This window comes from Jaculus jaculus, chromosome 3, assembly GCF_020740685.1.
Source record: "Jaculus jaculus isolate mJacJac1 chromosome 3, mJacJac1.mat.Y.cur, whole genome shotgun sequence".
NCBI classification, from domain to species: Eukaryota; Metazoa; Chordata; class Mammalia; order Rodentia; family Dipodidae; genus Jaculus; species Jaculus jaculus.
Window position 1 is genome coordinate 130,146,969 of NC_059104.1, and position 27,963 is coordinate 130,174,931.

Sequence of the window (27,963 nt, forward strand, 5' to 3'; positions counted from 1 at the left end):
TCTATTTGCTCTATGCATTTATTAATAGCTATAATTAATGCAGAAAGAGAGGGCCAAAACACATAAGCTACACAATTTCACAAGAAGCATTTGCTGGGAAAGCTGGTATTTATCAACAACATCTAGGGTCTTGGTGGACGCATTCCTGGGGGAGGTGGACCTGGAGGTGAAAAACAACAAAATCCCATGAGAATTATTAGGAGTATGTAAATATTCAAGGACCTGGTTGCCATTTCCAACCTCCTACCATATTCACTAACCTCTAATTCCTGGTGGAGGGGGTCTCATTCCTGGTGGGGGCATGCCTATTGGTGTCCCTCGGGTAGGAGGAAGGCCAATTGGTGGTCCCATGGGTGGTCTCATACCAGGTGGAGGAGCCATAATTCCTACAAATTAAAAATGATATTAGTAAAGGCCATGCATGTCAGTTAAGAAAATTGTTAGTATTCAGCACATAATAAAGAAATAAAGCCAACAATAATGAGCATCAAATGACTTTTTCTTTGACTTCTATACCTGTATGCCACCCTCAACTCAAAATAATCTATACATTTTCATAAGAAACTACCTAGTAATCTGACATAGTTCCTAAATAACCATTAGTGCCTTGGTTCATTCATTATATTTTTCACAGTATTTTGTCACATGACTCCCTAAAAGTGACAGAATCTCTCAGAGAACTATATTATTCTTGTTCAGAAGTCTCTTACCTGGAGGTGGGGTTGCTCTTCCTACAGGTGGAGGTGGAGTCCCCCGTCCTGGTGGGTACTGGGTTGGGGCTCCAGCAATGCTGGCAGTAGCAGCAACAGCAGCAGCTGCTACAGTGCCTCTTCCCTGTGGAGTCATTACCTGAGAAGGTATAACCAGGAAGACAGTAAAAACAAGGAATAACCTCATTCTCGAGCATAGAATATAAAAGGTGGATATATCCTATTAGTTATGAAAATTACTACATTTCCCATGTAGCAAATTATCATATTTTATTTTTGAGATGTTAAGAAATCCAGGGGCTTGTGCATAATAAGGTTGTTTTATCATTCAGCTGCATAATCAAGCTGCCTCATGTATTTTTTTACACTTTTTAAATTAATTTCATTTTTATTTTATCACAGAGAGAGCAAGAGAGAGAAAGAGCTGGAGAGCCAGAGCCAGCTACTGAAATCAAACTCCAGATGCATGCACCATCTTGTGCACGTGTACAACCTTGGGAACGTTTGTCACCTTGCACATCTGGTTTATGTGGGAATTGGGGAATCAAACATTAGTTCTTAGGCTTCTCAGGCAAGCACCTTAACCACAAAGCTATCTCTCCAGACCCACATTTTTTTTTGTTGTTTTGTTTTGTTTGTTTGTTTGTTTGTTTTATTTTTTTGTGGGTTTTTGAGGTAGAGTTTCACTATAGCTCAGGCTGACCTGGAATTCACTATATAGTCTCAGGGTTGCTGTGAACTCACGGTGATCCTCCTACTTCTGCCTCCTTAGTGCTGGGACTAAAAGCGTGTGCCACCATGCCTGGCCCACATGTTTTTGTTTTGTTTTGTTTTGTTTTTCTTTGTTTGTTTTTAGTCATTGCATGTTAACATTTTATAAGCTCTTTTACTTTTCCTTAAATCTGGTAAGCCTACTCATATTTCTTAATACTCACCAAGTAAGAGTGGTGAATTATCCAATATAGCTTTCACTGTCCAACCACAATTTTAATTAAATAGCCAGTATCAGTCTCCTTCTGTATTCTGACCATTAGTTTCAGCTAAAACATATGCAACTTAAAAAATACAAGTTGAGCTGGGTGTGGTGGCACACGCCTTTAATCCCAGTACACGGGACCCGAGTTAGGAGGATCGCCATTAGTTCTAGGCCACCTTGAGACTCCATAGTGAATTCCAGGTCAGCCTGAGCCAGAGTTATCTTGAAAAACCAAAAAAAATAAAAAAATTAAAAAAAATAAAAGATGCATACTTGTGTTCTCAAATCTTCCTTGTCCTGGGTTGAGTCTTGTTTTCCAATTAACCTACAAATCTCCTTCTGGCTCCTCACCTGCTGTGATGGACCTCCAACTCCTCGGACAGGTCCTGCTAATCCAGCGGGAGCCTGAGGAATAGGTACACCAGCTGGTACTCCTCTTCCAGCTGCCCTCCCAACTCCAGGACCTCCTGCAGCACCAGCAAGTGGGACCCGAGCAATGCCAGTCTAAAATAAGGAAACTTATAGCTTAAAACCAAACAGCATATGAAGTTCTCAACAGTTTTTTTCAAAGATAAGTTATACCTAACATTCTTTTTTTATTAGCAACTTCCATGATTGTAAACAATATCCCATGGTAATGCCCTCCCCCCCTTACCTAACATTTTTCAAATCCAACTATGTAATATTCTTACTCTTTTCAAACAATTAAATTAATAGGTAACAAAAGAGGTAACTTTTTTTTTTTTTTTTGAGGTAGGGTCCTGCTGTAACCCAGGCTGACCTAGACAGAATTCACTTGTGGGCTCAGGGTGGCCTTGAACTCATGGCAACCCAACTACCTCTGCCTCCCAAGTGCTGGGATTAAAGGCACATGGTATGCCATCATGCCTGACAACATCCAGATTAAAAAAATATATATATTTTGGGCTGGAGAGGTGGCTTAGCGGTTAAGCGCTTGCCTGTGAAGCCTAAGGACCCCGGTTCGAGGCTCGGTTCCCCAGGTCCCATGTTAGCCAGATGCACAAAGGGGCGCACGCATCTGGAGTTCGTTTGCAGTGGCTGGAGGCCCTGGCGCGCCCATTCCCTCTCTCTCCCTCTATCTGTCTTTCTCTCTGTGTCTGTCACTCTCAAAGAAATAAATAAAAAATTTTTTAAAAAAATATTTTGAGCTGGGCATAGGAAGGTCACCATGAGTTCAAGGCCACCCTGAGACTATACAGTGAATTCCAGGTCAGCCTGGGCTAGAGAAAGACCCTACCTTGAAAAGCCAAAAAAATATAAATATATTTTATTTAGCTAGGTACATGCCTTTAATCCCAGCACTCAGGAGGCTGAGTTAGAAGAATAGCTGTGAGTTAGGGGCCACCCTAAGACTACATACTGAATTGCATCCAGGTTAGCCTGGTTTACACCAAGACACTACCTCAAAAAAAAAAAAAAATATTTATTTGAGTGGGAGAGGAGTATGTCAGGGCCTCTAGCCACTGCAAATGAACTCCAGATATATGTACCACATGGTACTGAGTCCTTTGGCTCTATCAGCAGACACCTTAACCACTAAGCCATCTCTCTAGCCCATACTTCCAGATTTTTAATCACACCCATTTTCAACTTGTATGCACATACTTGCATATTCATATCAACTAAAACTAAGTAAACTCCTACCATAATCATGTACATCAAAAACACTTAATTGCAAATTTCTAAAGGTACTGGTATCAATTTTTTTTTTTTTTGAGGTACGGTCTCACTTTGGTCCAGGCTGACCTAGAATTAACTCTGTAGTCTCAGGGTGGCCTCGAACTCACAGTGATCCTCCTACCTCTGCCTCCCGAGTGCTGGGATTAAAGGCGTGTACCACCACGCCCGGAAGGTATCAAATTTTGATGAGTTTTTGTTGTTATTACTGTTTTTGTGGGATTTTTTGTTTGTTTGTTTTTCAAGGTAGGGTCTCATTCTAGCCCAGGATGACCTTGGAATTCACTATGTTTTCTCAGGCTGGCCTTGAACTCACATAGTGATCCTCCTACTTATGCCTCCCAAGTGGTGGGATTAAAGCTATGTGTCACCACACCTGGCTCTTGACTAGATTTTATTTGACTGAAGAATATTATAGTATGCTCTGTTATGTCTTTCCAAAGTAAACTTCTATCCTTAATGTGTGAATTAAAATCAATCTTAAAAAACATGAAATAGCCTGTCCTGCATCTTCCTTACATCTTTAGGTGGTGGCCCTTCCACAGTCATGGATACCAAGTTCTCCCCACGCAGCAAGACCAAGCCCAGAACACGTTTTTCTTCACGTTCTGGCTGTTTTGCATTCTTTGGCCTACAAATTAGAAGTACATTTTAGCCATCAGTAATTATTAAGTAAAACAAAAAACAATGCTAAGATTCTCATGGAAATAATTATTGTGTACCATCCCCCCCAAAATGTAGACTTAGTTAAAATGTCCAAGTCTTGCTTCCTATTTAGCTTGTTTCTAAAATAGTTCCTTTGATGTTACACAAACACTATGCAAAATTATTTTTTTAGTAAAATATAGATGCAAATGTCAAGACAGAGATCTCATACAGGGAAGATTGAAGCCTCAAGTTATAAGTAAAAGTGGAAAAATAAGCCATGAGTGATAGTGTATCCCTTTAATCTCAACAATCAGGAAGCTGAGGTAGGAGATCCCTGTGAGGTCAAGGTCAGCCTGAGCTACAAGTGTAAATTCCCTATCAGTTTGGGCTCTAGTGAGATCATTCTTCAAAAATTGGAAATTTATATAAATCTTCTTTTACTAATCAAATACATACTGATAATAGAACTAAGGTGTGAGAAACAGTAATCAGCATAGGGAATACTAAATGGTAAACCATCTAAACACCTCAATCATTATGGACAATTGTTTTTTTTTTCTTTTTTTTTTTTTTGTTTTCTTTTGTTTTGTTTTGATCTCAAGGTAGGGTCTCACTCTAGTGCAGACTGACCTGGAACACATTCTGCAGTTCCATATTGGCCTTGAACTCATAGCAATTCTCCTACCTCTGATTTCTAAGTGCTGGGATCAAAGGTATGTGCCTTCAATCCCAGTATGCCCAGCTATGGGCAATCTTTAGTCTGAATGACTATCACAATTGTACCAATTAACATGTCTGAATTTTGAATATTTCATATATGCTGGAAAGTATTATTGGACATTGTACAATTTCATTATATCTAGTCTTTATTTATTTTAATACCTTATAATTTAGAAGCAACATATTTTTTGAGATGCTGGTCCCAATTAAGCTCTGAGGCCAACAGATTAGATAATGAATTGTCTCACCAATTTCCCTACTTATTTCAGTCACCTTTTAAATGGCCTTATCTTTCTAATTCCTGTTGCCCATGCCCTTTCCCAAAAACCAGCCTTACTTGATCTTCCTGAATTCATCACAATCACAGAGAATCAAATTCATATGTTTGTCAAAAGCCTTAAAGGTGCCAATGAAGATCCGGCCATCTTGCAGGATACATCTCATTCTATAGTCAATGTGCTGCAGCATCTTGCTACTCTTCCCCACGGTCTGTAATAAACAGCTTTAATGATCAGTTCATCTGCAGGGAGTTCTGTAGTCTTCCCTTGTCCCATTTTTCTTCCCCACTTCTACCGCAAATCAAATTTGCTTTCTTTAAGCAAGTTGTCCCACAACACTTTCCTGAGAAACTCTGTAATGCAGAATCCTAGGAAACATTTCTATCAGAACTAATTACATTTTCTCCCTCAGCTTAGTATCCATTTTGAGGGATAATCTTCATTTCCCATTCCCCAATTCCTTTCCAGAATTAACACCATATAAAATAGCACGTGTCCCATTAACTATTTCTATCACCCTAACAAATTCAATCTTAAAAAACACAAATCTCATTCAGATGTGGTGGCACATGCCTTTAATCCCAGCAGAGGTAGGAGGTTCACCATGAGTTCAAGGCCACCCTGAGACTACATAGTGAATTCCAGGTCAGCCTGGACTAGAGTGAGACTCTCCCCCAAACAAACAAACAAAAACCCCCGCAAATCTCACCAACCCAATACAAGTATAATGTATTTCCTCACATCCATCACACCCATCAGTATTCATATCTACTTCTCTTAAGGTAAAATTTCAAATTTATCCCAATAACCCACCCTTAAAAGATTTAATATGAAGATACTTTATATTTCTGTTCATGTAAAGTGATTTTCTGAATGGATTTCAGATCTCAATAATGAATCCCGCCCTTTGGAGTGCCATTTTTCTCTTTGAGAATGCATTGTTCTAGAATGACAGAAGCACAAAACTCTCATTAGGATGCCCTCTCTGCATGCAGATTTAATAGCTCTATATTAAATCAAGACCTTCTATTTTTACATTAGTCCATGTGTCATTGGCAATTTGTCTTAAGGGTAATATATACGCAAGATGGTCCTTTAAAACTATAATCATGAGCCAGGCATGGTGGCATACACCTTAATCCCAGCACTTAGAAGACAGAAGTAGGAGGATCACCTTGAGTTTGAGGCCACCCTGAAACTAAGTAGTGAATTCCAGGAAAGCCTGGGCTAAAAACAAAAACAATAAGTAAAAATTAAAAAAAATAAATAACACTATAATCATGACCAGAAGATACTTTGGCATTTTCCCTCTCTTGCAGTGTGATTTTTAAAACTTTTCACCTTTGTTCATAGGATATGACATTGGTCATTTCTAACTTCACCTAAAGAAAAAAAAAAAAAAAAACAACTTCTAGCACTATAGATAAACCCTTATTTCTAACTTTCAGAACCCCAAAGAAGCCCACATTTATTCTTCACCCTTACAGAAATTAAATTCTTTGTTACAATGTGTGTCTTACCATGATTGCTGTTCCACAATGTCCAGTATCACCAGTAAAATTTCAAGATCCTTAAAACCTAAGGAAGGGCTATAAATAAAGGGATGATGCAGCTTCTCCTATGAACAATATAAGCTTGACAGAAGCTTCACTATCGGTGGATAGCCTGCAGAGGAAAGCATGTTATAGCTGTACTTCAATCTACCATGTTTCAAAAGAAAAGCAGTTTTCAAAAAAATTGCTTTATATTCATCTTCCCATGCTCTCACATCCAAAAAATAAAATTTAGTTTCTTTGAATTTTCAGCATCTCAAGTATCTTATGTTGGCCTTGAAATTGATATGTACCTGAGGAAGATTTTGAACTCCTGATCCTACCTCCATATTGCAAGAGCTAAGATCTTAAGTGAGGGCCACCATACCCAGCAAAGCCTAACAAGTTTCATTACTCCATCTTAAAATTTTAATTTATTTTTATGTATTTATTTTTTTAGAGAGGGAAAAAATGGGCATGTAAGAGCCTCTGGCCACTGCACATGAAGTCCAAATTTATGCAACACTATGTGCATCTGGCTTTCATGGGTACTCAGGAACCAAACCTGGGTCCTTATGCTTTGCAAGAAAGCACCATAACCACTGAGCAATCTCTCCAGCCCCTTCTTCATCTTAACCATTTGAATCATTTGATTTAGGAAACTCAGTAGAATGTTTATCTCCTACAAATTCTAAAATATTCCAAATAAATTTTATTTTTCCATCAGTATCTCAACTAATCCTTAGTACAAACTTCTTTTGCACTTTTGGCTAAACAATAAAATGTTACAAACTGGCTTTTTTCTCCTATTCATTCTTTCTTTCTTAAAAGCATGATTAAAATGAGGATAGGTAATCTTTTTCGATAATAACTAAGCATTACAATCTGCCTAAATTTCTGTGCAAGATGAGCATTATGGCATGTGGTTGTAGTCCTAACTACTTGGAAAGCTAAAACAGGAAGATACTAAATTCACAACCTGCTTGGAATACAGAGACATTTCAAACAAAGCCTGACCAACATAGTGACATGAATTCAAAAATAAAAATAAGAGCTGGGTCAGGGCATTGTGGTGCACACCTTCAATTCCAGCACTTGGGAGGCAGAGGTAGGAGGATGGCCATGAGTTCAAGGCCACCCTGAGAGTACATAGTGAATTCCAAGTCAGCCTGAGCTACAGTGAGACACTACCTTGGAAAACCTAAATAAATAAATAAATAGCTGGGGAGTTGGTAAAGTACCTGCCTCACAAGCATTAAGTACTTGAGTTCAGATTCCCAGAACCCACATAAACACCAAGCACAAAGGCCCATGATTATAATTCCAGCACTGGGGAGGCAGAGAAAGGGAATCCCTGGTGCTCATCAGTGTGCTCAAGGTTCAATGAGAACCCATCTAAAAACATAAGGAGATACCCAATGTTGCTGTTCCCCACTGCCTCTCTCTCTTACATACAATACATGCCCACACAGTGAGGGGAATAATAAATGGCTAGTAATGCAGCTTGGTAATAAAAGGCTCAAGACCCTTGTTCCATCCTAGTATTAAGTGTGAAAAAGGCTGGTGGATGTCAAGATGGTTCAGTGGTTCAGCAACCAGACAAAATGCCAAATGTTGTGGCACACATTTGTAATTTCAGCCAAGCATATACACATACAAATCTTGTACAGTACAGGATAGGTTTGGTTCCATAGGAACCAACAGCATTAACAATTCCAATAACATTGTTCATTGTAATAGAAAAAAACTAAGGGCTGGCAGCATAGAGCAACATTAGAGCACTTCTTTCAATTCATAGAACCACAAAAAAAAAAAAAAATCAGATAAAAGTTGGAAAGACTGAAGTGACCTGGATCTGTAGTATTATCCCAATGATGCAGATCAATCTCAAGGCCTCATTCAATTATAAGAACTCCTTCTATCAATAAATTATAAATGAGCATTATGAACTACTGGCTGTTTTGTGAAATCCAATGCCCTATAGAATTCTGCCTTGTTAGATCATATTAGTTTGAAAGTAATATTTTATTTACATTAGCATTGATGGTGTAGAATTTTGCTGTTTAAACTGGGTCTTTACTATATTTCTGAGATAGATCTTGAATTTCAATTCATTTGTCATCTAGATTAAACTAGAATGGCAAGCAAGTGCTCTAAATCCCAGCAGCACATTTTTTTTTTCTTTTTTCTTTATTTGTTTGTTGAGGTAAGGTCTCACTCTAGCCCAAACTGACCTGGAATTCACTATGCAGTCTCCAGGTGGCCTCAAACTCATGGTGATCCTCCTACTTCTGTCTACTGAGTGCTGGGGTAAAGGCATGTGCCGTGATGACTAGTTCCCAGCAATGATTCTAAAAACCTAAGTGTACTAAAATACAGTCTTTGAGCTGGGCGTGGTGGCGCATGCCTTTAATCTTAGCACTTGGGAGGCAGAGGTAGGTGGATCGCTGTGAGTTCAAGGCTACCCTGAGACTACATAGTGAATTCCAGGTCAGCTTTGACTAGAGTGAGACCCTACCTCAATAAAATAAAATACAGTCTTTGAAATCACATAAGCTATTAAATTGCCTAAGAAATTTTAGATCTCAACATATAAAATTTGTCATGAATCCTTCCTGCAACTTTTCACTGAAAAGGATCTTAACTATGTACCAAATTTGTTGCACCCATCCTCATGTGAAAACTGACTCATACCTAAATACATAAGCCTCTTTCCAACCCATTCAACCTGTGATCTGAAAGGGTAATTACCTAAAGAATAACTTTCAATATCTAACATTCAATGGGAATCCACTATTTGTACAGTATATATAATTTGCACATAAAGATAAATAATAAGTATTCAGCTACATATGGTGGCTCACTTTTTAATATTTTATTTATTTGCAAGCAGTGAAAAGGGGGGGGGTAATGGGCATGTGCCAGGGCCTCTAGTCTCTGCAAAAAACTCCAGATGAATGCACCACTTTGTGAATCTGGCTTTACATTGGTACTCAGTAATTGAATCCAGGTCATTGGGCTTTACAGGCAAGCTCCTTAACTGTTAAGCCATCTCTCCAGCCTGGCTCACACTTTTAATCCCAGCACTAGGGAGTCTGAGGTAAGATGATCACTAACTTTGAGCCACTCCTGGGCTACATAGTAAGTATCATGAGTATCATCCTTAGGTTAGAGTGAGACCCTGCCTCAAAAAAAAAAAAAAAGCACCAAAACTAGTATTAAAATAAGCAGGATGGCTGGGCATGGTGGCTCATGCCTTTAATCCCAGCACTCAGTAGGCAGATGTAGGAGGATCACTGTAAATTGAAAGGCCATCCTGAGACTACATAGTGAATTCCAGGTCAGCCTGGGCTACAGCAAGACTCTGCTTGACCCCTCCCATTCCCCCCCCCAAAAAAAAAAACCCACAGAACTTATCCATCCAATTTTTCTGAGGCAATCCAATCACCCAGTTATGGGTTCATCCAGAAATGTTTATCAACAGATGAATGGATAAAGAAAATGTTCCATATATGTACAATAAAAATGAAATTATGTCACATGCAAGGAAGTTCATTTTTCAAAAATTTGTAAACATTTGATTCAAATAATTAAATCATATAAAGTTGTAAAGCTACATCAGCCTAAAATGAAAAGATAATCAGACGTGGGAAGAGTACCAACACTAGATGGAAGACCATGGGATATCAGTACTGCATGAGTGCTCATTCACAAATGTATTTTGAAATTATGGAATTTTTCTAAAGAAAAACTAAAACAAACCATAACAGAAGAAAATGCAACTAAATATAAAATACTAGCCCCCAAGAAATGACAATAAAAACAGCAAACAGTTTTCCTTTATTTTTTAACACAAACATAATTACTAGGAAACAGTGAGGTTATTATTTTTAGTAACCAACAAATTCTTTGATGGCCATAGGAACTGATGTAACACAATATTTAAGAATCACATATGCTGCATGAGAGATTTATGAAGTCTCATTCTACATGAGAATGGTTGTTAGGGGCATGAGAGAAGTTCCTTCAGCAGTATAGTCACTAGTAAATTGCCTATGCTGCTGTCAATAATTCTTCAACCATGGTCATGGAAGCAATTCTAATTAAACACCTGTACCACCAAATAAACACAAAAACATGAAAGTAAAAGGGAGACAATGGTTAAAGGAGATCAACAGAACTGGGAGTGGGAAAGACAGAGTAATAAGGATGAATATGATCAAAGTGTATTATATATGTGTACAATATTGTCCCAGTTAAACACATCAATATGCTAATAAAATCTTTTAAGTAATGAGGTGTGGTAGCACATCTCTTTAATCCAAGCAATCTGGAAGAAAATGTAGGAGGATCAATATGAGTACGAGGCCAGTGAGACTACAGGCCAATCTGAGGTACAGTGTAACCATGTTTCAAAAAGTGTAAGAAGGGTTGGAGAGATGGCTTAGTCATTAAGGCACTTGCCTGCAAAGCCTAAGGACTCATGCTCAACTCTCCAGGTCCCACATAAGCCAGACACATAGCGACTAACACAAGTGCACAAGGTTGCACATGTGCAAAAGGTGTTATGTGCCTGGAGTTTGACTGCAGAGGCTGGAGGCCCTGGTGTGCCAATTCTAAAATTCACTCTTGCAGTATGTTGGACTTGCCTCAAAATATATTAAAAACAAACAAACAAGGATTGGACAGATGGTTCAGTGATTAGGGCACTTGCCTGAAAAGCTTAAGGATCAGAATTTTATAGCCTAGTACCCACATAAGGTGAGATGCACAAAGTAGCTAATTCATCTGGAGTTCTTGTGTACTGGGGTGGGAGACCCTGGCACACCCATTCTCTCTGTCTTCTCTCTGACTGCAGATTAATAAATAAAATGTTTTTAAAAAATAAGAAGACAGAATCGGGAAGGCACCACTTTGAAATGAAAAGATGAGTATTGGGCCAGAGAAACGCTCAAGTGCATTTCTGGAGGCATTATCACCAGCCAGATGACCAGACCCTGGCCCTCAAAGCATAGAAACATCTGTGCCTCCCCTCTATTCCCTCCAGGTCTGGTTTGTGTTCAGTGGAGTGATGATCCTGGCTGGTATGAAAGCCAGAACAAAATGCTCCCACAAAGCCTCCTCCTGAAGGACACCTTCACAGCAAGGTTAGCAGCATGTTCTTTGCATCAGCTTCTTCTCCAAACATGATATAGTTTAAAAATTACTGTTTGAAAAAACCCAACATGATTGGTTTTTTTTGCTTACAATTGAATGTGTAAAGATGATGGTCATGTACTGTTAGGTGACATATGGTAAACCTGAGACAGAAAAGCGTTATCTTATATAACAAATAGAATGTAGTTGCGAAATTTGCAGAAAAATGGATGAATCTGGAAAGGATTATACTAAGTGAGGTAACCCAGGCCCAGAAAGCCAAGCGCCACATGTTCTCCCTCATATGTGGATCCTAGCTACAGATGATTGGGCTTCTGCATGAGAAGGAAAATACTTAGTAGCAAAGTTAAAAAGGAGATATAAAGGGAAGAGAAAGGAAGGGATGAGGGTACTTAATAGGTTGGTATTGTATATATGTAAGTACAGTGATTGAGATGGGGAGGTAATATGATGGAGAATGGAATGTCAAAGGGGAAAGTGGGGGAGGGGGGAGGAAAGGTATTACCATGGGATTTTTTTATAATCATGGAAAATGTTAATAAAAATTCAATTAAAAAGCAAAAAAGAAAAAAAATACAGGATGGAGAAATGGATCAGCAGTTGAGGCTCTGGCCTGCTAAACCTATGGACCCTGGTTTGATTCCCTAGCACCTACATAAAGCCAGATGCACAGGATGAGACATGCATCTAGAGTTTGTTCATTACAATGGATGGAAGCCATTGTGTGACCATATTTCCCACCCCTCAAACAAACAAATTTTTAAAATTACTTTTAAAATATAAATACAAGGCTGCCAGGAGTAGTGTCATATTTCTTTAATACCAGCACTTGGGAGGCAGAGGTAGGAGGATCACTGAGTTAGAGGCCACCTGAGACTACATAGTGAACTCCAGGTCAGTCTTGGCTAGAATGAAAGCACTACCCTGAAAAACCCCAAATTATAAAAATTAAAAAATACAAGGCTGGAGAGATGGCTTAGAGGTTACAAAGCCAATGAATCAAGTTCAATACCCCTTTACACATATAAGCAGATGCAGAAAGTGGCATATGTATCTGGAGTTCATTTGCAGTGACAGGAGGCTCTGGCACACCCACTCTCTATGTCCATCTCTCTCTAATCAATAAACAAATATTTCAAAAATAAAATTAAAGCCAGGCATGTTGGCGCACACCTTTAATCCCAGCACTTGGGAGGCAGAGGTAGGAGGATTGCCGTGAGTTCAAGGCCACCCTGAGACTACATAGTGAATTCCAGGTCAGCCTGGGCTAGAGTGAGACCCTACCTTGAAAAACCAAACAAAAAAATAAAAATAAATATGGGATGGAGGGATGGCTTAGTGGTTAAGGTGTTTGCCTGCAAAGCCACAGGACCCAGGTTCAAATCCCCAGGACCAACGTTAGCAGATGCACAAGGAAGTGCACACATCTAGAGTTTATTTGCAGTTGCTGAAGGCCACGGAGCATCCATTCTCTCTCTCTCTCTCTCTGTCAAATAAATAAATATAGAACGTTTAAAAAATAAATAAATAAAATCAGTCATGCACACATAGATATTAAAAATGTTGTTACTCTACAGAACCAAAGACTCAAAACCAGCTCCTTAGAAAACTTGTCTCAATTTGTGGTCATAAATATTCCTAACTAAGTCATTGTATGACATCTTTCAAAAACAAAGAAAAATTAAAAAAAATACTTATCACCCATTTTCTAAAATATATGTTAAACTTCCAGGAATGATGACATTCTAAACTGAAAAAGGAAGATAAAACCAGTCATGGTGGTGCACTTTGGAGTTGGAGGCAAGATGATAAAGAGTTCAGGGATTTAATGAGTTCAAAGCCAGTGTGTGGTGCACATCTTTTAGTTTCAGCACTTGGGAAGCGGAGGTAAGGGATCAATATGAGTCTGAGGCCAGTATGGGACTACCGAGTGAGATTCAAGTCAGCCTGGGAAACACTACCTAAGGAAAAAAAAAGTAAAATAATAATATTTGTGAAAGAAAACCAAAGCACTAAATAAAAATCAACTTGTGAGGAGGGCTAGAGAGATGGCCCAGCTGTTAAGTTTCTTGACAGCAAAACCAAATGACCTCGGTTTGATGCCTCAGTACCCACAAAACACCAGATGCACAAATTGGGCACATGCATCTGGAGTTTGTTTTCAGTGGCTAGAGATGCTAGCACGCCCATTCTTATTCTCATTCATAGTCTCTCTGTGTCTCTCCCTCTGCAAATAAACAAACATATTTAAAATCAAGAAGAGAAGGTGAATTCTGAGGAATTTTCCACTTCATACACTGACTAGCACATTCATGACCCCACAGTGAATGCAGATAACCCCTCTGAGGAGGGCCCTCAGTGGAATGAGAACAAAGGAGATAAGGGATAGGAGTATGACCCGATGATAATATAACCAACATGCAATATAGTCATATAATAATGTTCTCAATAAAAGAAAAAATAGAAAAGGGACAATCAAAATAAAGCTATATCACAATGAAACATGATGGATAATAAATCTTTATTACATTGTCTGCTGATTTTAAAGGGGAAATACATTGATTTATGAAAACAGAAAAATGAGAAAAGACAAAACAAAAAAAAATCAGTAAATGTTCATAAGAAAATAGAACACTCACTGCTAATGTATGTGATATGTATTTATGCTTACTAAATTATAATTAAAATCATCAATGCTTCTGAAAAGTATAACTGACACATTATTTCTATAAGTATTGAAAACTAATACAATACTACACAAACTACTAACGGAAGAAAATTCATTATTCCACAAAAGGGAATTATAAGATATTCACTAATATACTCAATAACCTTTTATAAATTATTTTTTTCTTAATGAAGTGATTTTTTGACTAAAAATCAATGCAAAATAAACTTCTTTAAAGTGCATTCCAAATATTAGAATACAGATACATGACATAAAAGTGTCATGGAAGATTAAAATATTTCTACTGCTTTTAATTTTATTCAATATGTTCATTTTATGAACTTTTTATGTGTGTGGTGGTCAGGTATATGAAGCATTTAAAAATCATTTTCATAACAAACCCTGGATAATCTATACTTTGATATTTCCTTTATTCCTAATCATTATGACAAAACTCTAACCTTTGTTGCTGTTTTTCTTAACCACCTCTTGGTGTCTCAGCTAAGAAAGCCTGTCTCAATTCTGCCTGGAAATCCACCACAGGAATTTGCTGCTGCTGAGAACGCCGTGGGTACAAGTGACACCTGTGACAAGAACAAAAATATTTATGAATGATAAAAATACATTTGTCTATATAGTTAGCAGTATGACAGGAAATGCAGAGACCCATATAGTTTATTTTAAAATACCCTTCTTTGGAGAAAAGACACCTAAAGAAGGCTAACCTTGTATGTAATATCCTCAAATTCTGAGCATGCAACTACTAAGCGAGTTACCCTCAAGTAAAACTTGTCTCTATACAGGAATGGGAAAATACTGGATACTTACCTAAGAAATAAAATTCTAAGACCCACCATGTAGAAACACCATTAGTATGACATCAATTACTCATTTTCAGATTATACATGTGGAAGCATGAGGGACAGGCTAAGGACTTTCAGCCCAACCTTAAGTGAGTCATCTATATTGATCCTCCTAAGAAGTCACTACCTATAATACTATCAAAATAAAGCTAGGTAAAGTATTCCATTTCACTAACTAAATATTCTTCTAAGATCCTTTCCCTCCATTAGGGCCCTAAAATATTTACATATAATACACAGAGTTCAGGAAAATAAGCAATCCAAATGCCAGATTTAGCAGTGTGTGCCTGCAATACCAGCATTCAAAAGACAAAGACACAAGTTAAGGCAAATCTGCTCTACACAGTGAGTTCCTAGTAGCCTAAGCTACAATGAGAATATCATTAATAAATAAACAAACAAATGAACAAATACCATCAGAAATGTCAGCATGGTGGCACATACTCGCAATCCCAGCAACTGGAAGATGGAGACAGTAGGGTCACAGTTCAAGGCCAGCTTGGGATACACTATAAGACTCAGTCTCAAAATATCAAAAGTGGGCTGGAAAGATGGCTAAGCAGTTAAGGCACTTGCCTTCAAAGCCTAAAGACCCATGTTTGATTCCCCACTACCCATATAAGCTAGATGCACAAGGTGGCATGCATCAGGAGTTTGTGTATAGTGGCTAGAGGCCCTGGCATGCCTATTTTCTCTACCACTCTCCCACTCTCAAATAAAATAACTTAAATAATGTAGAAAGAAAAAGATGCTATTTTAGTGATTATCAAATATTTAAGTGACAATTACCATATGCCAAATTGTGTAATATTCAATGTATACTACGTATGTATCATGGGCTTAAAGATGTTCATTTATAAGATCATTCTACAAACTTAAATATGCGTATGAGAACTGTGTGTGTACAGATACTATGTACATCATATACTTTAAATATTAAACCACAAAACAGTCATATAGGCAGGGTAGTTGCTCACACCTTTAATTCCAGCCCTTGGTAGAAGGTAGGAGAATCACAAAGAGTTTGAGGTTAGTTTAGGGCTACAGAGTTGAGTTCAAGGTTTGCCTTGGCTAGAGTGAGACCCTGACTTGAAATAAACAAACAAAATAAACAATAGTCATACAGAGATCACACAATTCTAAAGGCAAATTTTTTCATACATATGCAGAGAAATAAAGGTAACATCTTAGAGCTGGGCATGGTGGTGCACACCTTTAATCTCAACACTTGGGATGAAGAGGTAGGAGGATTGCCATGAGTTCAAGGCCACCTTGAGACTACATAGTTAATTACAGGTCAGCCTGGGCCAGAGTGAGACCCTACCTTGGGGATAAAAAAAAAAAGGGTAACATCTTAGGACTTCCAACACTATGGAATAAAAGCAACATACTATACCAAGTAGAACTAAGAACAACAAACATCAAAATACACTAGGGACTAGTTGAAAAGGATTCAGTAGAGGGGTTATGAAAGAAGGGGTAACAAAGGAGGGTCATAGGAGGTATTATGATCATGGTATATTGTATATTATGTGTAGAGATTGTCAATAATTTTTAAAGTTGGGAAAGCACAATTAAATATGATTTCATTTCATAAGCCAGACATGATGACTTATACCTTTAACTGTAGCATGTGGTAGGCTAAGGAAGGATCACCATGAATTTAAGGCCAGCCTGGGCAATAACTCTGGACTACAGGGCAAGTTCTAAGTCAACCTGGAATAAAGTGACACCTGGCTCAAAAATAAGCAAAACAATAATTTATGTTTTTAGTATTTATTTACAGAATAATTTAAAAAGATGATTTCAAGCCAGGCATGGCAGCACATGACTTTAGTACCAAGAGGCTAAGGTTAAGTTGAAGGCCACCCCAAGACTCTAGAATGAGTTCCAGGTCAGCCTGGCCTAGAGTAAGAGTCTACTTTGAAACAACCACAACAACAATAAATTAAATAAAACCAGAGCCGGGCATGGTGGCACATACCTTTAATCCCAGCACTTGGAAGGCTGAGGTACGAGGATCGCTGAGTTAGAAGCCAGCCTGAGACTACATAGTGAATTCCAGGTCAGCCTGAGCTAGAGTGAAACCCTATCTCAAAAATAAAATAAAAATAAATAAAATCAATCGTTTCATAATTTAGCTAATTCATTAAAATCTCTTAATTAGATGATGTTTTGTTCGAATCAATAAAACTCTTCTGTGAACTGTTTCTTAATCCAGACTCTACTTACTCCTGGTTGCTCAGTGAGGCTGTCCTTCTACGTTTGACCTGGACTTCCACCTCTGGCACGTGCTGTTCAGTGGTTCTTCTCAGGTGTAAGCGATCCCTGAAATAGAAAATAGGGATCACCAAATAACTTTTAAAATAATATAAAATATAGGGCTGGAAAGAGTTAAGTGGTTAAAGCATTTGCCTACAAGGCCAAAGGACCCAGTTTCAATGCCCAGTACCCACATAGGCCAGATTCATGAGATGACACATGCATCTGGAGTTCATTTGCAGTGCAGCCTTAGCAGACCCATTTTCTCTCTCTCTTCCCCCCTTTCTGTCTCTCAAATGAATGAATAAAATAAAATTTTTAAAACTATAAAAACAAAATAAGGCTCACTAAATGAGTTTAAAAAATTATTTACTTAAAGGCTACATTTAAAACTGTATTTAATATAGTGGACTGTTAAAAGTATATTTGGGCTGGAGAAATGGCTTAGTGGTGAAGCCACTTTCCTGTGAAGCCTAAGGACCCACATAAACCAGATGCATAAGGTGGTGCTTGCATCTGGAGTTCCTTTGCAATGGCTAGAGGACCTGGAGTGCCCATTCTCTCACTCTCTACCTCCTTCTCTTTCTCTCTCAAATAAATAAATATATATATACATATATACATATATACATATATATATATATATATATATACATATATATATATATATATATATATATATATATATATATATATATATATATATATTGGTTTTTTGAATTGGGTCTTGCTGTAGCTCAGACTGATTTGGCATTAGTGGCCTTGAACTCATGGTGATCCACTGACCTGTCTCCCAAGTGCTGGAACTAAAGGCATGCACCACCATGTCTGGCTAAAATTAAATATTTTTAAAGTATCTATATTCTAAGTAAAACAAAGTAAGGAGTGGAGACATAGCTTAGTGGTTAAGGGCTTATCTGCAAAGCCTAAAGACCCAGTTTCTAATCTGTAGAACACATGTATCTGGAGTTTGTTTGCAGTGGCTAGAGGCCCTGGCATGCCCATATTCTCTCTCTCTCAAATAAATGAATAAATATTTTAAAAAAATAAAACAAAGTAACATTAAACTATTAGAAGATCCTTATTCTTTAGAAGTCCATCTTCGGAAAATTTCATTTCAAAGATCAGGAAATGGCTGGGAGTGGTGGTGCACACCTTTATTCACAGACTCAGGAGGCTAGTAGGAGGACAGTGAGTTCAAGGCTAGTCTGAGACTTCATAGTGAATTCCAGGTCAGCTTAGGCTACAGTGAGACCCTACCTCAAAAAAAACAAAACAAAACAAAACAAATCGGGAAATAAAGTGAAAAAGATATTCACTTCCACGTAAGTATACACTGACATCTATAAAGACAAGTGTAGATATTACATATATGCATTCATCCATATATACACATACGTATACACAAAGGCATACACAACTACCTATTTAAGTGCTCTCTCGTCAAGATAGCAAAGCTGATTCCAAAACTGGTTTGGAAAACTTTTAGATCATAATAATCTTTTTGTTTAGAAGAATAGCATAGTATAGCATTTAAATAACAAAATATTCATATGCAAATGTTTCTTCAAATTTCTAAAATAGAAGGTCTGTTTAAGCAAAAAGCTATCCACATAACAGGAAAACACCACTATGTTAAGATCTGCAAACAACCTCACAAAATGGCTGCTCTGGGAAACTGCAAATCAAATTACCCACTTGAGGCGGCCATGTTAGGAACTGCAGAAAGCACTCATAAAACTGGAATTAGAAACACCAAACTGGAACAGAAGAAAGGCATTTGACAGGTTGGCATGTATTATCTCAAAAGCAGCATTCAAAGACACACCCTAAAAGCCAATTATCTGAATCATGCCTATTTTTAAAACTAGATTTTAAGCTTAGCAAAGCACCTTACCAATAACCACCAGTTGTTTTATGATTTGTAGAACATTAGATGTGTCAGTGAATACAAAACAATAATTTAAAGTCAAAAGATGTTATTAGATTTTTGAACAATAAAATTTAAAGGTTGCTAATTTCAGTGACCCTGTATTATGCAATGGTCTCTGAAATGGCTTCTTTATAAGCAACCTAAGAAATAATTAAAATGGCCAGGAATAGTGGCGCCTACAATTCTGGTACAGGAGAGCTGAGAAAGATTAGGAGGTTTCAGGCCAGCATGAGCTCAGAGAGACCCTGCCTCAAAATAAATAGGTAAATAAATTAGAATTTAATAAACACTAAAGATAAACAACCTAACGCGCGCACACACACACACACACACACACAATCTTTATTACCAGCAAGTTGGAGGTTGAGGCAGGAGAACTGTGACAAGGTCTAAAGCAACTTGGGCTACCAAGTAAGACCCTATGTCAAAAATAAAATTAAATAATCAAGATACAGTGAGAATATAATTATTGTAAGTATGATTTCCAAAGCAAAACAAAAACATAATGAGACTATAAAAGGAGATGAAGAGGTTTTTGGAAATGAAGGATACATTTATGACACTATTTCAAAAACACTGATGATTACAATTGTTTTCTTACAGCTTACTATCAGTTTATGTGATATATTTTAACCTCAATCATACAACAATTTTTTTTTCAAGGTAGGGTCTCGCTCTAGCCAAGGCTGACCTGGAATTCACTATGTAGTCACAGGATGACCTTAAGCTCATGGTGATCCTCCTATTTCTGCCTCCTGAGTACTGGGATATTTTTTTTTAACTGGTATCCATAATAAATAAGAGTTCTTACAACTAAATAAAAATACAAAACCTATTTTCAAAATGGATAAAATAACTGAAGATATACAGTTAGTACATGAAATAAATGTTACAATCTCATTAGTCATCAGCAAAATGAAAATGTTACATAGATATCACTTATCACCTCCATATTTTGAAAAGATAAAGAATGTAAGTGCAGCCTCTGGCACTTAATAAAATAGCCATGAGGTTATCATAATGACCCATCAATACCACTCCAGAAGAAGCAATAGTAAACCACTTAACAAGTGTCATACAAATGTTCCTGGCAATACTGTCCCTAACAGACAAAAAAGTGTTAAAATAAATGTCCATTTTTCAGGCCAAAATGAGCTATGGCACATCAAAACCTGTCTTAAAAAAGCTGGGCATGGTGGTGCACACCTTTAATCCCACCACTCTGGAGGTAAGAGGATTGCCATGAGTTAAAGACCACCCTGAGAATACACAGTGAATTCCATGTCAGCCAAGGGCTAGAGTGAGACCTTACGTCGAACAACAAACAAACAAAAACTGTTTAAAACATAGCCAGGCATGTTGAAGCATGCCGGTGATCCCCAGAACCTGGGAGATTCAGACAGTTCAAGGCTAGCCTGGACTACATAGTAAAATCCTGTCTGAAAAATGCTGCAAAAAAAACCGCAGTACTCTTACAAATACCTAAATAATAATGCAATATTAAGTACACCAGATTAATTTAGAAGACTACATCTTTAATGTGAATAATTGGGTGGGGTGAAGATGAACCTAAGGAAAGGAAGAGAGTATGGAAGATACAAAAATGTAAGTGGGGTAAATATTCACAGCAAACAATAAGTAAATGTAAAAAGTAAATCACATTTATATACAATGTAAGGTCTGTGAACAGACCAGGTAAAATTGCACCTTTGTTAGCAATAATGGTTCCCAAATTAAAATTCATTCATGTAAACTAGGCATGGTGGCACACACCTTTAATCCCAGCACTTGGGAGGCAGAGGTAGGAGGATAGCCATGAGGTCAAGGCCACCCTGAGACTATATAGTAAGTTTCAGGTCAGCCTGTGCTAGAGTGAGACCCTACCTCAAAAAAACAACAACAAAATTTCATTCATGTAATTCAAAGGAAGGTCATACACTATCTCCAAAAGACTCTAGTGCTTGGTGTAGTAGCCACCTGTAGTCTCAGCCCTCAAAGTCAGATGACACAGAAAAAAGGAGTTTGATGAAATACTGACTTACATGGTTATACCCTGTAAAAATAAAAACATAAACCACTGGGCCAAGCATTCACTGATTAGGACAGAGACCTTGAAACAGGATAAGGTCTTTCCCAAGGGCTCTACCATATTAGGAATCTAATGCTGATTCAAAGACCACAAAATGGTGGACCTTGGTAAGCAGTTTGTGAAAAGTCAAGGAGCTAAATGTCCATACAAAATTTATTTGCTAGCAAGTACATTTATCTGCTGAGCCATTTCCCCAACCCCAATACCAATATACATTTGAGGCAATAAATACCTTCCTATAGCATAACAAAAATTGGTAAGTTATATAAATACCATATACATAATTTATGTTTATTTTGTTTTACTATTTTCAACCTATGTGGGCTGAAAAATGGAGGTTACAATTCAAGGCCACCTGGGGTTCTTTCCATGATTCTATTTCAACAAAAGAAAAAAAAAAAACTCAAAAGGAAGTAATTCCAGAAAGAAACCTTACCATCTTCCTAAATTTAATTAACTTGTGAGTTATAACTCAAGACAACCAGATATACTGTCTATCATAAAAGGAAAAAACATGAAAATAAACTAATCACATGAAAATCTTAGAAATAAAACTTGTTAAATGTAAAAACCAATCATGGTGGCTAATACTTGAAACCTTAGGATTTACAAGGCAGGAGGAGGATCACTAGTTTCAGGGGAGACTAGGCTACATAGCAAGTCTGAGGTAAATCTGGACTACATTTCAATATCCTGTCTCAAAATTTTAAAATGCTTTTCAAAAATTAAAATAATGGAATATAAAAATGTCATTATTTGGATCATTATTCTTTCCTTAAATCTTCATGGTACCTCCAGCCCCCCCAAAGTATAAAAAACTATTAATCCCAAGTGCAGTAATTATTCATAGGGAATAATTCTGACACTATACACACTTGCAGGTCTCTGATTTTCCTTCTCTTTTAGGAAAACACAATTTACATTTTCAGTTGTTATGGGCTCAGGAAGGGGTTCATTGATGGCATGTACCTCTCATCTTTATTGGGAATACCAACATCTACTTAATTTAACAACAACAGCAGCAGCAGCAGCAGCAGCAGCAGCAAAATCAAGCCCATGGAGTGAGAATGGGATATTAAAGCATTAGACGGATAACAGACTGCCATTCTGTAAGGCAACTGTGAAATGATTAAATCTATACAGTAGAAATTAAAGGTAATATATGGGAAAAGGAGCTATAAGAGGCATTATTGAATCCACTTTAAAATGGAGAACCATACAGCACAAGATAGTAAGAAAGGATCTACAAAAATGAAAGTTGACTCAGAACACAAATTTAAAACCTCTATCCAGTGATGAAGGCTGTTTTAAATAGCACCAACAGGTGCTGTACTTTCAATGCCCTACAGACCCTTATCCTTCCAAGCTACTGCAGAATGGAAAAGATGAGGCTGAGGACACCTGCTATACAACAGCTGAGGCTGTACAAACCCGTGTCCTCACTGCCCTCTTCCACCTCATCTCACACTAGGGCTCTAATGGGGGGGAAGGGAGTCAAGCTTGAGAGGTGGAGCCGGTGCAAACCACCACACTCCAGTTTCTCCCCCTCCACTATGAGGAAGGAGGGCACAGAGCAGCTGTTGCAGTAGCCAGGTTAAGGGGAGGGCGGCCATCCGGTCTACGTCAAGACTGCGCAATCCCCCAGCCAACCCCAACTTGGCTCCAACGCAAGCCTAGGTGACTGTCACCCCCACACACACCCTGCATCAGTTCATCCCTAGCCTTTCCCACTGCAGTGCTTTGGGAGGGGGTGGGCACTCCCCCAGGCAGGCTCTGTCCCTTACAACTTTTCGATGGAGGTGTGGTGGGAGGGGAATACAGCAGTGCAGAACTGACTGCGCTGATACCTCCTCCCACCTGCGATAAAGTGAGGAGGGGGCTACCACCCCTGCACCCCGCTGCGCCTGCGCAGAATCACAACTCTGCAGCAGCAGCCATCTTTGGCGAACCTCACAATGGCGTTTCACAAGGGACACGACCCCCTGCAATAACAAGACAGCTTTCAAAGACTAAATTCCCAGCCTCAGGGGAAACAATGAAAACAAAAGGACACATAGGGAGCTACCTCAAGGGATGCATAAAAGCAACTTTTGCACAACTTTTCATCGTACATTTAGCAACTAACGTGAGGGATGCTAATATTATACAAGGGTGCTAATATTATACAAGATTTCAGCTCCTTATCACAGGGGCATGACAGGTCTACAAAACAAAACAGCACATTCACAACAGGCCACTTAAGCACCAAAGACAACCACGGGGAGACAAAGTTCCTTCAGCCTCGCCGACGCAGTCACCAGCCTTGCCTCGACCCCTCCCCCCGCTGCAGTGGTCACTGTCACCTCCTGGAGCCACCTGCTGCAGACCCTCAAGTGGTCGCAGCACTGCCTCTAGGCCCGCGCAGCGTTACTCCCCACCGCCTCTCCTGCTGCACGCCCTGTCTGAATGCAAACACTTACGGGACCTCCTTCGTGTCCAGAAGCCCCGCAGCCCCAAATGCCCCTGGTCATGCCAACTACATTCTGGACACCAACCCCTTCCTCCCCAGGGCCAGCCCCAAGCAGAGCCACAGCAGACACGGTGTCCCAGTCCACAGATGACACTCCTGGGGTGAGGGTTTGAGGTGGACACCCCCGTCCCTTCTCAGTCACCGTGGGCTCCCCAGCCCAGACCGCACTGAAGGAACGGTGCACCTGCTACACACTGCGCCGCAGGTCACGGAAAACCCACAGAAACCGCCTCCGGTTTGGATTTCACTACGAACCCCCAACCATGAAGGACTGCCGCGACAGTGTAGGAACAGATGCGGCACCGCGGAGTCCCCAGTTTCCGAAGGATTTCTATTGGGTTCTCCAGAACAAAGGAATGTAGGGTCCCCAAAATTCCTAAATCATACCAGAAAACCCCAACTCCTAAAACTCTGCTCTAGTTGAGGATCACAAATGAATACTTAAAGACAGACAAGGTACCGGCTCGCTGACCTTGCTCGCTCCATCGCGTCGCAAATGGCTCACCAGAACCAAGCGTCAGGCATCTCCTGCCGCCGCTCGACTCTGCGCGGCACTGCGGGGCTGCTGGGGCTTAAAACGCCTCGGGCTGCGCAGGCGTGCCAGCTGCCGCGGCCGCGCATGCGGGTCGCTTTGCCGCAATGCAGAGGTGCCAGCTTTGGCTCTGTTGGCAATGACTGGGTGTGAGAAGTCTATCCCCCGCCCCCAGGATCCATAACCGCTGCGGGCTTCAGTGAGGGACTTCAGAAAGAACTGTCAACCTGGTTCTAAAGGACATCATTGCCTTCTCAAAATGTGCATAACAGAGGAACAGATTTTTGCTTTTCCAGTGTTGCAGGCACCACTGGTCCCATGAACTGATTTCAAGCCACCCTGGTTTCTTACTGTATGTGCTAGCACAAAGCTAGTTTATTTCTAGGACTCGAATGATCATGATTTCTAGGGTCAACTGGGCAAGGCAATGAGACTTTTAAAGCTGAGTAAGTTTAATTAACCAAACCCACTGTAAATGCAAAAATGCCAAATACTTAACATAAAAAAAAAAAAAAAACCTAAGCTGGCCATGGTGGCGCCTTTAATCCCAGCACTCGGGAGGCAGAGGTAGAAAGATCTCTGTGAGTTCGAGGCCACCCTGAGATTACATAGTGAATTGCAGGTCGGCCTGAGCTAGAGTGAGACCTTGCCTCGGGAAAATAATAAATAAATAAAATAAAGTGGGCAAATGGCATGGTGGCGCACACCTTTAATCCCGGCACCCGGATGGCCGAGGTAGAAAGAATGGCTGTAAATTTGAGGCTGCCATAAGCCTACATAGTAAATTCCATGTCATCCTGTGCTAGAGCCAGACTGTACCTCAAAAAAAGAAAAGAAAGGAAGAAAAAAAAAGAAAAGGAAAATAAATTGGGATTTTTTTTTTCAATGTAAGAGTCTCACTCTACCAGGGGCTGACATGGAATGCTCTGTATTTTCAGGTTAGTCTTGAACTCAGATTGATGCTTCTTCCTCAGCCTCCCGTGTGCTGGGATTAATCACGTGCACTACACCTCCCAGCTGGATATTTAAATTATTACCAATAATTAATGATAGCTTGAGAGAGGAAAACAGCATTAAAGAAAAGATAATTGTATGACCTTTAGGTCAGGCATAGTGGTGGAAGTCTTTAGTCCTAGCATTTCGGACACTAAGGCAAGAGCATTAGGACAACATTGTGAGACCCTTTATCTTAAACACACACACACACACACACACACACACACACACACACAATATTACCTTTGCCCTAACAAGAATGTTCCCCGCATCTGCACATATGATAGTAAATATAAAATGTAGGAATGCATTTATGTAGCTAGGGGAAACACCGTAGTAAGTATTGGAAACCAAGGAAATAATCCTAAACCTACATTTACATACTGTTTTACATGTCTATAGTCTTTCTCAAGTTTTACATAAAAGAACTGGGGGGCGAAGGGGGGGGATGGGGTGGAGTAGAGCTCTCTGCAGCCTCTGCAAGCTACAATGCAGTTCCAAAACATCCTGTCCTCAAACGACTTTGGAGAAACAGATCAAGGCTAATTCTTATGATAATAAATTGTGTTCTAGGACTTCCAAAAAATAAAGAAATCTGTGAGTGGGGAGGGGGGTAAATTAGAAAATACAATTTTATTGGTAAAAATAATGATCTTCTAAACAGAAATATAAAAAATTGTTAATACTAGGCTTAAGGATATAGCACAGTGGGAAACTATTTGCCCAGCATGAATGAGGCCCTGAATTTATCCCTACCAAAAAATGTAAATATTCAACATTTTTATTCTAAAAAATTTAAATTTCTACCAACAAATTTTGCATATATAAAGTAGAATTGAAAGTGAGGTATTTTTGAGAACAAAGTGCAAACTAAAATGTAAAGGGAACTCTATGCACATGTATTATGCAGGTGTGTTTATTGACACATTAAAAATAGGAAGGACTACATAGCACCATGGTGCTGAAAACAGTGCCTTTGAATTTGAATTATTTTGGTTTAAATCCTAATTCTGGCACTTGATAGATAATTACTTTTTCATGCTTCATAACTTTTTTAGTTGTGTTTATCTGTTAAATGAAAAGGCAACTGTGTTCATCTCATTTATCTCCTACAATAGTTCTACAATTTATACAACATACATATTTAGAACAGTCCATATTGCTAGTACTATCATACATTTCCTTTTGAAATTGCACAAAAGGATTCAGTAGAACTTTATCTGTAAAGACTCAATATACATTTATTATTTTTGTTGTTGTCAAGTCCATGTCTTAGATTTCTTTCCTTTTTTATAATTTTTGTTGAAGGATAATTTCACATCATATATCATAATGATTAGAGTCATATTGCTTGGGTTTCTCTTGGATTCCCAATTTAAATATCATTTTGTTATACTTTGCAAGTTTTTACACTGTTTTCTAATTTTTCTGTGATTATAAATTACTTTTACAATTTAAATAGAACCCTTAATCATATTATGTTTAATTTTAACTTTGATGTAATTTATTATCAAGAATTTTTTATTCTGAGCCGGGCATGGTGGCTCATGTCTTTAATCCCAGCACTTGGGAGGAAGATGTAGGAGGTTCACCATGAGTTTGAGGCCACCCTGAGACTACATAGTGAATTCCAGGTCAGCCTGAGTTACAGTGAAACCCTACCTCATAAACAAAAAAGAATTTTTTATTCTGTCTGCTACCATTTATGTTCTGCTCTCTTTTCATATTCTAAAAAGGACCACCTGATAATCTCCTGTTAATTGTGTTTCATTAAAAAGTGGGCTTTCTTTGTTAGCCTGAAATGGCAATGCATTCCTATAATCCCACCACTAGGAAGGTGGAAGCAGGAGGTAAACAAAAAGTAAAAGAGGAAGTCTGTGGATTTAAAAAAAAAAAAAAAAAGGCATAATGGAGCTTACAAACAATAGAAAGAAAACTGCCATCTGGTTTACTCATCTTTAAAGAGCATGCCATGTCAAATAACAGACCTCTGCTACCATACTCTTCGGTTTAGCATCAAAAAGAAAAAAATAAAGAAAGCATCATGGAATGATGTTTCATGCCTTTAGTCCTAGCATTTAGAAGGCTGAGGTAGGAGGATCACCATGAATTCAAGGCCAGCCTGGAGCTACAGAGTGAATTCCAGGTCAGACTTGGCTAGAGTGAGACCCTGATTCAAAGGACCACAAAAAAGATTTTTGTTAGTAAATTTTGTATAACTATACTACTGGATCCTGATGTAGCCCAACATTCAATTGTTTCCAGCATATACACTTGACTTCCAAGCCAAACTCTTAAGGATTTGAGCTTAAAAGGGCAAAAACCTGAAAAAAAAAACTCTTTGTATTACATTAACGTTAGAACATTTGCAAAAACTAATGAAGACATCTAC

General features: G+C 38.7%; 2 protein-coding genes across 2 annotated transcripts; both read right to left on the reverse strand.

Moving 5' to 3' along the window:
* Snrpn (small nuclear ribonucleoprotein polypeptide N) lies at window positions 1–14,908 on the reverse strand. Its single transcript, XM_004658127.3, has 8 exons — window positions 14,849–14,908; window positions 6,551–6,619; window positions 5,090–5,241; window positions 3,904–4,015; window positions 2,038–2,190; window positions 711–849; window positions 261–386; window positions 1–160 (listed from the first exon to the last, which is right to left on the reverse strand). Exons 2-8 carry the CDS (start codon window positions 6,551–6,553, stop codon window positions 123–125), a joined length of 723 nt encoding a protein of 240 aa, XP_004658184.1. The 5' UTR covers window positions 6,554–6,619; window positions 14,849–14,908; the 3' UTR covers window positions 1–122.
* On the reverse strand, window positions 14,849–24,645 carry Snurf (SNRPN upstream open reading frame). The gene is made up of 3 exons (XM_004658128.2): window positions 24,516–24,645; window positions 17,483–17,578; window positions 14,849–14,971 (listed from the first exon to the last, which is right to left on the reverse strand). Exons 1-3 carry the CDS (start codon window positions 24,527–24,529, stop codon window positions 14,866–14,868), a joined length of 216 nt encoding a protein of 71 aa, XP_004658185.1. The 5' UTR covers window positions 24,530–24,645; the 3' UTR covers window positions 14,849–14,865.
* Between the last annotated feature and the right edge of the window lie 3,318 nt (window positions 24,646–27,963).